Source organism: Sycon ciliatum, chromosome 1 (assembly GCF_964019385.1).
Source record: "Sycon ciliatum chromosome 1, ocSycCili1.1, whole genome shotgun sequence".
In the NCBI taxonomy this organism is placed as follows: domain Eukaryota; kingdom Metazoa; phylum Porifera; class Calcarea; order Leucosolenida; family Sycettidae; genus Sycon; species Sycon ciliatum.
In genome coordinates, this window is record NC_088643.1 from 17,321,873 (window position 1) to 17,334,372 (window position 12,500).

The window sequence follows — 12,500 nt, forward strand, 5'->3', positions numbered from 1 at the left end:
GTTAGCCAAGGCCATGTTGACACTGCTGCCACTGCTTGCTGCCGTTCATTGCTCATTGTTCTCTGCTTTGCTGCTTCCCGACTTCTTATTAGGGAGGTTCTGCTATACGTGAAACGTAGAGAAATCACGTAGAGAGCAGGTGTCTGGGTTAGAGTCTACGGCTTCGCGTGTTTTGGCTCCAGATTTCTACGCGGAGATGGGGTTCTCTACGTTGTGGCACACGCAGAGAAAATGCGTACGGATTTGCTGGGTATCGTTCAACTGCATGCAGAAAACTGCCAAATATGGAAGGGGAAATTCTTAGTACACATTCCACGTGACTTCTCTAGGTGAAACGTAGAGCAGAACAGCATTTCTTTACGTTACGGGAACGCGAAGAAAGTTCGCGTGATTCTTTGCGTCGCGTTCCCAAAACGTACAGCAGAACCTCCCTAGTGTTGTTGTCTGTGTTGCTGTGTATGGCGAGGTCTAGCATTGGCATGACTTGGGTCATAGATTTTTGGCTCAATAGCAGCATGTACATGAACATGTATGTTAGATCTTGAATGATAGGATTAGAGGACAAGACTCGATGATGGACCTCCTAACAGTATCGCAACACTTGAAATTGCACAGTCTGCCTCTACTGGTCCGGAGTATGTAATCGTGTCCCGGCCTACTGTGTATTTGTGATGTTACATTGCCGCAGCAATTTTGTGTGTGCGTGTGTGTGTGTGCATGTGCGCACGCGCGCGCGCGTGTGTGTGTGTGTGTGTATGTATGTGCATGTGCTGTTGTTTTCCTCTTAGGTTCTTTGTTTCCTAGTTCATGGCGATGCAGCGTGCGTTGCTCAGGTAATCACAAATTCAATTTTTTTCGAAAATCTTGAAATTAGTTTTGGATGCAGGTAGCCAGGTACAGATGCCCGTGAGTTCCATAAACTTGGGCCGCATAACGTAAGTCAGATACGGAAACCAGTAATTTTCTTACTTCAGCCCAGTCATGATAGTTTTCCATGCATCGGCGCATGCCATGGCGCACGCCCAGGATCCCATGTGCAGTGTTACGCTACGGCTATGGCACACTTCATATCCAAAAGGGACCGTATTTTCCGCAGTATAGGCCGCACTGGAGTAGAAGCTGTATCCAGATTTTTGTCACGAAATACAGTGGGAGTGAAGTTGAATTTTCACGCTGAAGATTGGCCATGCCCGGGAATTCGGTGAAGGTGCTAAGACGTGGACGTCCGTAGCAGAGAGACCGTGTGGCATGCCGATGCATGGGCTATCTGCTGACCCTAGACCTCTGGTCGTTCGAGGATGACCACTCCATCGGGATGCCAGCCGCCAGCCGCCAATTGTTGGTACTCCTCTGTTTGTGCTGGTTTTTGCTCGCTAGTAAAAGAAAACTGAGTACATGTATGTGCTTTGAAGTTAACGTAGAACAAGGACGGACGTGCAGTTGTTCTCGGTGAAATCCGACCCGAAGTGCATATTTGGCGCCCTGGGCTTGCACGGCCCTTGGCATCCTGGAGGTGGTACGAATGCTGCTGGACGTACACATGACATATACAAGTACAGTGATGTAATCGAAACTGGTCCAGGGCGTCAGTTTCGCACTTTGGGTCGGATTGCATTGAGCGCAACTGTATGTCTTGTGTCCTTGTTGCTGTGAAAAATTCGGTTTTCTTCTCTCATGTCTGTGTTTTGCGCTCAGGGCATTGTCAACGAAACGCTCGGCTTTTCGCAAGTTCCCCATTTCAGCACGGGAGGCAACGTGCACCTCATTGTCAACAATCAGCTGGGTTTCACCACGCCCAGCGATCGAGGACGGTGAGTTGTGCATGTACGAAAAGCATAGCATCTGCTGAGCTGATGTACAGTCAACTAAAAAGTCAATTCGAATGTTTTGCATTCACTGTAGCGAGTCCGAATACTCAGGCGTGCACACTGTGTACACAGTTCAAAATGGGAGATGTGCTCTGCCGTACGCAGTACACATCGATAGGGAAATCCTCTCGCAATGATCCTTGCCACCGTAGAGTGTCGGTTATCCACGCCCCCTCTGGGCATGGAGACGTCTCTAGGGGGCTCAGATAGGCATTTTGTTGGGATAAGGGAGCGGGCAAGCATCCATCTTCTATAATATGTACATCCCCTTGTGCTCAGAAGTGGTAGGAACTGAAAAAGGGGAAAAGTCTCTTGTTGTACTGCACACAAATTATGTACGAAATAACCAAATACGGATCAATTGACAGTTGAGTTCTTTCATTCAGTCTGTACACTCATACAATGTGCGTGCCAGTAATGGTACAAGTACTACAATCATGCATCTGTATTTTATACTAAGTTTATGGGACATTACCTGAGGCAAGCTAGCGCTCCTGTCATTATCGCTCTGCAGAATTCTTGGAGGGCCTTATGCATGAATGCACTTGAGGACCACTGCACATACATCCTTCGCCAACTTGGACTTGATGCCTGCACGCATTGCAAACCTAGAGTAGCAGTCCACGATGTTGCAGACATACTCAAAGCCACTTACCGACGGCAACTTCTTCAGGTCCATCTGCCATCGCGAGTTTTGGGTATGTGGCTAGGATTGAGTGGCGGACCAAGGACGTTTTTGGCAGAGGAGCCTGGTGTTCGCATGTCGTACACTTGACATGCTCCGTATACAGGGTGATAATGCTTTCCCGGACCACAGGGTAGTAGCGGCACTGCAGGGTGCCGTAACAAGTCTCAGCATGCCTGTGGTCCCGCTGGTGCTCCTCCTGCAACAACTCCACCAGCCTTTCTCGCGACACACGAAGGCGATGTCTTTCGTTTAGCTCTGTTTACTTGTAGAACAAGTCAAAAAGGTATGTGTCGCAATACCTTTGAATTTGTGGCTCCGTCACGTTCATGGATGTGTTGCTCTTGATAGGGTATTCAGTCACGTGACATGTGAGTTCTTATTCTTTGGATTTTGGCACCAAATTTTTTTATTCGAAAGCTCTAGGTTTCAGGAGGATCTTGGTGAAGTTTCAGCGAAAACAAGCAAAAGTGGCCGCGCAGTAGCCCGTTGAAGTTTTCACCCAATTCAGTCACGTGACATGTGAGCTCTTATTCTTTGGATTTTGGCACCAAATTTTTTTATTCGAAAGCTCTAGGTTTCAGGAGGATCTTGGTGAAGTTTCAGCGAAAACAAGCAAAAGTGGCCGCGCAGTAGCCCGTTGAAGTTTTCACCCATTCACACTATGTACGCACATATTTAGTATGCAGCCAATGGCACACACCAGCGTTTCTGCCATCCAAACCCAAAAAACAAAGTTGCTCAGATTGCTTATTTTTTCCGTGTGCATAGCACGAACACCGGACAAGTAAATGCTGTGAAGTCAATTTTCCATTTTTGCAACCAACTTTCAAATTTCTCCCTTAGCAACCACCATAGCAACCATACAAAATACAATGTGTCAGTGTTGCACATTGGTTACCTTGAAATGCTGCCCAATTTCGACTGTGCCGAAAGGAAAACACAAAGAAGATCACTGGAATTATGCAGCATTGCATGACAAGGCAAAGAGTTCATTGCTGGAGAGACAAACAGGCATGCGCCAGGATATCAAATGCAAACAAACCCACACTCATAACAGACATTACACGCTTTAGCGGATAAGAGAATGCTTAAATTAAATTTGAGAATTTTCAGAGCACATAAAAGAGATTTATAATAGATTTAAGCCGAAAAGCTCAGAGAAAGATACATCATGTGCGGATAATGGCTGAACGAGGACTCTTGCAGAGCGTATTCATCGTACAGTTCCGGTTCAATTGGATCGCTTTTATACATCAACAGCGCTCGCCACAGGTGAATCATCACTGCCAGGTTCGCTGCGCTGGCGAATCAGCTTCCTCAAATTGGACGCCAATGTTGTAACTGGGAGAGGATGGCCAGCAAAGCTCATAAAGAACAGCTCATTGGAAGCTTTCTGCTCCAGAACGAATTTCCGAAACTGGAGTTGTGAGCGCAATGCTGCTCTTCGACCAGTGATAGAGGAAATTGATGCAAGCTTTTCATCGATGTTCGTCTCCTGTGTCCACAGACCATGTGCCTCAATCTCCTTGGTCAACTGTTCTTTTCGTGCAGTGGTAGCTGATGCTTCTTTTCCTTCTATGGAGAGTATGGCCAGCAGAGCTCATAAAGAACAGCTCATTGGAAGCTTTCTGCTCCAGAACGAATTTCCGAAACTGGAGTTGTGAGCGCAATGCTTCTCTTCGACCAGTGATAGAGGAAATTGATGCAAGCTTTTCATCGATGTTCGTCTCCTGTGTCCACAAACCATGTGCCTCAATCTCCTTGGTCAACTGTTCTTTTCGTGCAGTGGTAGCTGATGCTTCTTTTCCTTCTCTGTCTGCTTTCTCTTGAGCTCTGCCAAGCAATGCTGTCAGATAGCGTGTGTTGTCTTGATTGCCGCTGAAATCTTCCTTTTCCCCCATTTGGGGTTTCTCACCTTTATTTGGCACGCCGTCGTTGTTTCGGCCATCACGCTCCGAAAGCGGTCAGCACCACGATCTTTGGTTTTAGGCAAGGCTCTGGCCGTTGTACCGATCCTAATACCCCCACATGCATGTCATCTGCCATTACGACCTCACCTACGGACAAAACAACTGCCACCTAAAAAAACACTATCTGCAATCTTGGTACTTCTTGAAGTAGTAGTTACCAGGGTGACAACGTTGCTCGCCACAAGAGGCCCCTTGAGTGCGTGTAGACGGTCGCTGTGATCACGCAAGTAATTTCATCGCTCAAGAACCAAGAACGGAGGAGAGCGACATGGAGTGAGGCTGAATGCTGCAAGCTCCGCTGGCATCAGCAGCTAGCATTACTCTGCGTAAAGCATCCACGTCGGCCGCAGCATCATGGGTGTTGAATTCTTCCTTCGCAAAATGCTGGAAGAGTGCATGCACAGTGTAGCTGGGCAGTGCAGGCACATGCTGCTTCAGCAATGGCAGACTGTCCACAACGCCTAGGCAGTGCTTCTGAAGCTTGTCGAGATGACGTCCGACCTCTACAGCCGTCAAGACGGTCTACAATCCAGCGTCTTTGCGTTGTGGAAGACGGGGCAGAACGGTGTATGTGTAGATTCCCAGTCCAGGAAGTTCAAGTGAATGCGTGTCATGGGGGGGGGGGGGGGGGGGGGCAATTAACAGTCAGACAGGAAAAAATCAAAATGCAGAACTGAGACAAAAAAAGAGAGACAAGTTATAATTTTAGATGGGGCAATATCAAGCACTGGAAGGACGTTGTAGAGGTACGCTTGTAGACAGTGGGCCGCAGTGTAGGAGCTTGTGCATGTGTGTGTGTGTGTGCATGCGTGTGCATGCGTGTGTGTGTGTGTGTGTGCGTGCGTGTGTTCGTGTGTTCACGTGCAACCATTCTCAGATCATCGGCGTACGCCAGCGACATTGGAAAGGCGATCGGCACGCCCGTCTTGCACGTGAACGGTGACGATCCCGAAGTAAGTGACTTAGCTACGGTCACATCTGCTCCTTCTCTTTAGTACGTCTTTCACACGACGAGAAAGTGTCGCGTCTTCTCGACCTCGCGTGAGGATCACCAAGGTGATCATCGATTGGTTTGAAATGTGAATCGCAGAACCGTAGCCCTGTCCGCGGCACACTGACCCCAGTTTGTGTGTTTTCGATTTCACGTTTCCTGTACTGATTTGCGTGCACTGTGCCGGCAGAGCTAGTCGTCGTGTGAAGTGTCATGCCGCGCATCGTAGAACCACGGGAGCGTGCAATCGTGAGCACCTACCGTTGTGTGAAAGGGCTATAAGCCTATAACGCATGTGGATGCACTGCATGCCACTCCTCCAGTTCATTGCATGTGGTTGTACTGATGTAGCTGCGCGAGTATGCTATTCCTGTTAGAAGCTCCTCTCTGATGTGTGTTTTTGATTTGTTTCTGGCAGTAGGATACTAGTGAAGTCACTGTAGTGTTATAGTTCAGCGTACCTTGCATGCCGGGCGAATTTTTGTTTGAGTTACTGACGTCTTCTGCGGCTGATCAAACGGCTGCTTGGCGTGCTGTTTGTTGTATTTTCAGGCCGTTGTCAGGGCGTGTGAGATTGCGTTGGCCTACCGGCAAGTGTGGCGCAAGGACGTCATCGTCGACATGCTCTGCTACCGACGCTGGTGAGTCTTCCTCCCTCTCTCTTTCTCTCTCTCCCTCTCTCTTTCTCTTTCTCCCTCTCTCTCATACATGCACACACGTGCACACAAAGAGCGCACATTCAAGGCATGATGCATGTGTGGCATAAAGCTACAGAGCTGCACACATATCTCCTCATCCCCTCCCCCTTCCCCCCCCCCCCCCCCTCTCCTAATGAGCAAACATATGGGCTTATCATTGCATGGAGGTTTTTGGAGAGCACATCGATATTAATTTATTTTTTAAACTCATTGATGAAACGAACTGCACCCCCTCCCTTGCAAAACCTGTTTAGAATATGATCTGTAGCTACGGACGAACTGTACGCACTACAAAGAACATGGGATTTCTTGCAAGAGTATTTAGTAGAGTATCTATTAGTGGTTGTCAGTGTTAAAAAGGAGAAGGACAAAATGTTACGGGTTATGACTAACTTTCCACCAATGTAACCAGATCTTATACAGTCTTTTTCACCAAAATTTAATTGGCTCACCATCCGAGTTCAAGATTGTCAGTGTGTTCATTTATTCATCCTTTTCCTGTATGGTCTATGCACCTTGCTGCTCTGGTTTTGACATACGCTGTTCACTGTCTTGTGTGTGGTTCAATCACCTCTCCAGGGGCCACAATGAGATGGACGAGCCCATGTTCACACAGCCGCTGATGTACGAGAACATCAACCAGCGCACCAGCGTTCCCGATGCCTACGTCGAGAAGCTCAAGGTATGTGCTCGGCGTGTCCGGGGTTAGTCCTTCAGCAAAGACTCGATCGGGGCGTGCGTGTGTGTGGTAGTGTCCACCCAGCCCAGCAAGGCACACGGTTTAAAAAAAGTCTGATTCAATAACCACCTATGGAACGGTATGCCCAATTGCGATCATTGAACACAGTTGATCTTTGAAGCCAGGGCGATCCTTGCGCATTCAACCAGCCGGTCGCTTGACCGGGCTTTGTGCCAAGTATAGGAGAGGAAAGTGTCTGCTGGAAGAGTGCAAGATCAGGTCTTTTAAAATGATCCAGTAGGGGGAGGGGAGGGGAGGGGAGAAAAGGGGAGGGATGGGCAGACAGGGAGGGAGGGAGGGAGGGATGGGCAGACAGGGAGGGAGGGAGGGAGGGATGGGGAGACAGGGAGGGAGAGTAATTTACTTGTACATTTATATTATAAAGACAGGTAAGTCTAACAAATGAGGACTGAGACCTCTACAACAGGGTTTTTACGCCTGAAAGCAGGTGCATGATTTAACAAGCAGGTTGTCAGTCTAGATTTTAAGCGCAGATGGAGAAAAATGCGCAGAATTTTTGCAATGAGGTGAAAAGCAGAATTAATAAGAAAGAATAAGAAAAGAATAAATGAAAGCCTGCTCACAACCCCGCCCAGCCTTGCGAACTGGGAATCCGTTGCCCCGGCTCAACGGCTGTGACGAATGTGCTCGCGAACTTTCACCTTGAAGCTTTGGGCAGATTTAGGCTGAAGAGAAGCCGAGAGAAGCCATTGTGGCAACTCGTTCCATTCCTCGATGATGGTGTAGGGGAAGGAGCGGCGAAGGATGTTGGGAGAGATACATGTAGCTGGAGGCAAGCTGCAGAGCTGGTGTTGGTACACTGTGGTGCAGTTTGCCACTAGATGTTCTTGTCTGGCTCATCATCATAATCTCCTGCGAGTACCCTGGTGGCCGTTATGATGCACGTGGAGAACGTGTTGCTCGTTGCTACTATGCGTGTTGGATGGGGAGACGGTTTCGAAACGGTATCGGATCCGATTTGATAGAAGGAAGAAGATTATACACGTAGATTCTTTCACACATTATCGGACCTAATCTTGGAACTGTTGTGGCCACATACAATGTTTTGCTGATGCCAATGAAGGATGAATCCAGCAATGGGCTGACACCGTAGTTCTTTCGCCGGGTTTCGGTCTGAAAGTTTCAAACCTGACCCCAGAGGCAGCATAATTATACGTCCTCACAAACTTTGAATTTACCGTACCGTATGCTACCCTGTACCGTCCTGTGCAGTGTAAGTGCATCAACCACGCAACAATTCGAAACCCAAACCGGCATGTCATGAATGTGTAGCTGAATAAAGTTTCCTGCTGCTGAGAAATATTGCGGGGAATATTTCTCCACTCTCGACTTGAAAGCCACTTGAAACTAGTCGTGCGACCGTGAATGAGGTCAGTGTGACTCTGCAGCGACCAGAACCACTTACTTGGAGAGTACATCGATGTTTTTCAACTGGTTGTACTTGTGTTAGCTGCTCTGGCTAAACCGTCCCCATGGCACTCTCAGAGGACAGGTTTTATGACAGGAAGTATTATTACAGAAGTGTAGAATGAAGTACTTCACTATAATGCAAGGATACTGAACACCTCACCACAGCTACCTCCGCTCAAGATGCGGTTCAGTTTATCTTTCACAGACTGGCTCTCTAACAATCGCTGACTCATAGCTTCCACAGTACCTTGCTTGTACACAGCGAGTACTGTAGGCAATCTCTCCTGTGTGCTCTTCAGCATTTCAATAACGAGAGAATAATGCAATGAGTAATGAAATGGATGTCCGGCACGGTAACACCAGCCATCTTCAAGGATGCCGCATATTTTGGGAGCTTTACTTGTTTTGGGCTGGAAAGACGACTGTGTTGGCTCGTAACTCTGCAGCTGAACACCCCTTCCAGGTGTTAGCCTCCACTTCCTGGTCAGCACCGGATACCTCTCCCACGACTTCCATTGCGTGTGAGTGGTCGGCGGCCACTTACGATAAAGGAATGCGAGAGCTCTAAAGTTTGCTTCCGTACGCAACTGCACTCAAGTAAAGAGCTTGTGATTATCGTGACAAGGATTTGATGATCATGCATATCATGTGAAACCTTTGAACATGTTAAAAAAATTAGTCTCTGAATTCAGTGATCCCTTTATAATCCGCCACAATTTGTGCTACGGGCTGAATTCTGCTGGATGATGGAGGGTGCTGGATTAGAACTGTATGCTACTCTAGTTGGCTAAAACCCTGTGTACAATGTTGTTAATGTTGTTGTTGTTGTTCTTGTTGTTGTTCTTGTTCTTGTCGTCGTTGTTGTGTGTTCACAGGAAAATGCAGCATCAGTGGATGTTGGCAAGCTGAGCTCTGTCGGTACGGATCACTTTGCCTGGTTGGACCAGCAACAATCCTCACTCTCTGACTACAAAGTAGATGTACGTATGCTATGCACACCAATTGTATGGAGAAACAGCATATGCATGTAGCTTGTGCGTGTGTGCGTGCGTGAGCCATGTCTCTTTGTCGGGCATGTACGGCACAATCTAGATTGCTGTATGTCTGTATAATTATAATGTTGTATGTGTATGTGTGTGCATGTGCATGTGTATGTTAGAACTTACATGTAGAAGTGGTGACTTTGGCGGTTATATTTAATGAAGTTCCTACTCAATCCCCCCCCCCCCCCCCCAGTTCCTATGTACCTGTTAAGCTCGGGCTTCCTGCAAAAGTTCTTGACACTTGACTGACTCGCGACTGCCATGCAGGAGCATGTCGAATCTTCTGCTCGGCAAATCTGCAAGAAAGCACCGCTCCCTGCTCGAGCCACAACGCCCCTTGGAACTCACCCCTCCTCGAGTTGACCTTGAGTAGGCTAGTGGCTAATACCATAGGCTTTTGTGCTGTTTTAGTCCATCGTCCTTGTTCATTTGATTTTGCCTGTATTTCACCTGACGATAAGGCTCAGAAGTATACTAGTGAAACTGAAAACTTTCAAGATGTTCTTAATTAAAGAGCCTGAAGCGTGTCCCTTTTCTGAGTATTATTGCCATAGGCTAAGTTCAAAATTCCTAGATCATGTCAAAATGTACTGGCCGCTCTTTAAATACTTAGAAGCATTGTGTGATGTGTTGTTGTGCAGGATAAGATCTGTTGCTATCCGTGGAAGGATGCCGGCCTTGTGCAGCCACAGTCCGCCAGCATCACGTCCTGGGATACTGGTGGGCACTGCATTCTCATGCTGCATGTCTATACTGCGTGTCTATACCGCATGTCCACACTACATGTCCACACTACATGTCCATACTGCATGTATGCTGCATGTCTGTAGAATCTACTGCAGGGCTGTACTCTATGCATGCGCGAATGCAGTCAATGCATATTCAATGTTGCTGGCTACCAGTAGCAGCTGTATGCAGCTTCCGTTGAGAGGCAACTAGTCTATGGTGCATACTCTGCGACTCGTATTGATTGTAGCTGATCATCTGCATCATCATCTGGACACTGGACGTCCCCCTTTCTAGCCCAACGTATCCTGTGCAATGTGTTTGTTGCCTATCGTGTACAGGCTGTCCAGCTGACTTTCTTCAGTTCATTGCTGCTAAATCAGTGCAACTACCTGATGGGTTGGTAAGGGAGAGACCACTGTGTGTCTGTGTCTTTGCCTTGCGCGTGTTCTGTATTCTGTCTTGTTCAGCGTTCTGTGCTTTTCGTGTGGGTACGTGTGTGTGTGTGTGTGGGGGGGGGGGGGGTATGTGTGTATGTGTATGTGTGTGTGTTGCTTATCTTAGTGATCGGGCATTTCTCGCAAAGGATAATGTTTTGGGGTGCAAGTTCCAATGCGAGCTATCCCCAAACCTTCATGTCTTTGTGCACATGTACAAGCTGCATGCTTCAGCACATGCACAATGCTTGTAGTTTGGAGAATAATGGCTGCCATTGCCTCCATTCTCCAATGCTCACAGGATGTTCATCAACGTCTTCAGCGTGCACATGTAGATGCTCGGCTAGCGCAAGTGGCGGACGCATCCACTTCCAAGGTTGACTGGGCAACAGCTGAATGCATGGCCATGGGATCACTACTGCTGCAAGGTAGAGGAGAGTTGTGTGTTGTACAATACATGCACTGTGCAGCAACAGCAACAGCAAGTGTTGCTGCTGTGGCTGCTGCTGCTGCTGCTGTGGCGGCTGGCACACACAGTACAGTCCAGTACAGTAGGCCGGCCAAGTAGGGACATTTGGATGAGTGAACAGCGTGTTGTCCGTGCTTTTTTGTTGTTGTCGAATGGGTAGTTCTTGTGTCAGGGTGCCGCTACTCAAGATTCTGTCAGGTTGTCCAATGTGGAATAAACTTTGAGGGGCTAGCACTGGTTTGTGAGCGAGCGAGTGAGTGGTGGTTGCGCGCCAGTGAGCGAGCGAGTGAGTGTGTGCGTTAGTCAGTTTGTGCATGAGGAAGTGAGTGAGTGAGTGAGCGAGCCGAAAAAGAAGGGAGTAAGTGTGTGTGTGTGTGTGTGTGTGTGTGTGTGTGTGTGTGTGTGTGTGTGTGTGTGTGTGTGTGTGTGTGTGTGTGTGTGTGTGTGTGACACGAATGTTGACATGACCGTGTGTGTGTGTATGTATGTGTGTGTGTGTGTATGTGTGTGTGTGCATGTGTGTGTGCGTGCGTGTGTGTATGCGTGTGCTATTCTCTAGGCATGCCTGTACGCATATGCGGACAAGACGTGGGCCGTGGCACTTTCAGCCATCGCCATGCCATGTTAGTGGACCAGACATCCGACCAGCTCCACATCCCACTCAATCATATGACGGCAGACCAGCCAGCTTTCTTGGAGGTGAGGAGGCTTTGTCTGCCCTTTCCCTTTTCACCCTTCTTTCCCTATAGTGGGCGATTCATCGCCCTCTCTCCATTTCATTGGATGATTATATCCACTCAAAAAAATATTGTGTGACAAGGGACTTCGAACATACCGTGTCGCCTCACTGTCAGAATTAGGAGAGCCAGAGGGAACCTTAGAGCGTTGGAACAAACAATCTAAATTGGGGTTCAGTCTGCCTAAATACAGCTTCCTTTTATTTTTTATTTATTTCACTCAACTCGTCGTCCATGACCAATTGGCACGCAAAGTGCGAGAGAGGGGTAATAGCCAACCACGGCAAGAAAAGAAAAGAAATGGAATAAAGGAAAAGAGAAGAAAGAAGGATAGACAAGCAGCCAGCAAGGAGAGATTCTATTGTACTGCATTAGGCGATCGGGGAGCATTTTTAAAGCTGGGAAGACATTTTGATATCTTGACTTGCTGAGGAAGTTACAGCCAAAAGGTGTAGGATAAAAACAGAGGAGAGTTGGTAAATGTGGCTGACTTCGCACGAGGAAGTGAGAGACTATTACGAGTGGACCGGGACAGAGAAAACCAATTGAATATGGAAAGCTGATTGGGAATTTTACCTAGGCGAATTCTGTTAAACAAAATTTTAAGAAGAGATTTATGTTGGATTTCAAGTTTGTTCACAAGATGCTGACTTAGACTACACCAAGGCTGACATACATACTGGAAATAGGATACGAGCGCTAT

The 12,500-nt window shown here is 47.7% G+C and overlaps 1 protein-coding gene across 1 annotated transcript in view; it reads left to right on the top strand.

The window, feature by feature from the left end:
* LOC135815584 (2-oxoadipate dehydrogenase complex component E1-like) overlaps positions 1–12,500 on the top strand; it is a 40,903-nt gene that overhangs the window by 17,401 nt on the left and 11,002 nt on the right. The window contains exons 11-20 of the mRNA XM_065328902.1: positions 789–833; positions 1,696–1,811; positions 5,404–5,479; positions 6,070–6,158; positions 6,795–6,897; positions 9,261–9,365; positions 10,070–10,148; positions 10,496–10,557; positions 10,893–11,019; positions 11,620–11,759. Of these exons, the coding sequence (XP_065184974.1) occupies positions 789–833; positions 1,696–1,811; positions 5,404–5,479; positions 6,070–6,158; positions 6,795–6,897; positions 9,261–9,365; positions 10,070–10,148; positions 10,496–10,557; positions 10,893–11,019; positions 11,620–11,759 (942 nt within the window). The remainder of the gene's footprint in view (positions 1–788; positions 834–1,695; positions 1,812–5,403; positions 5,480–6,069; positions 6,159–6,794; positions 6,898–9,260; positions 9,366–10,069; positions 10,149–10,495; positions 10,558–10,892; positions 11,020–11,619; positions 11,760–12,500) is intronic.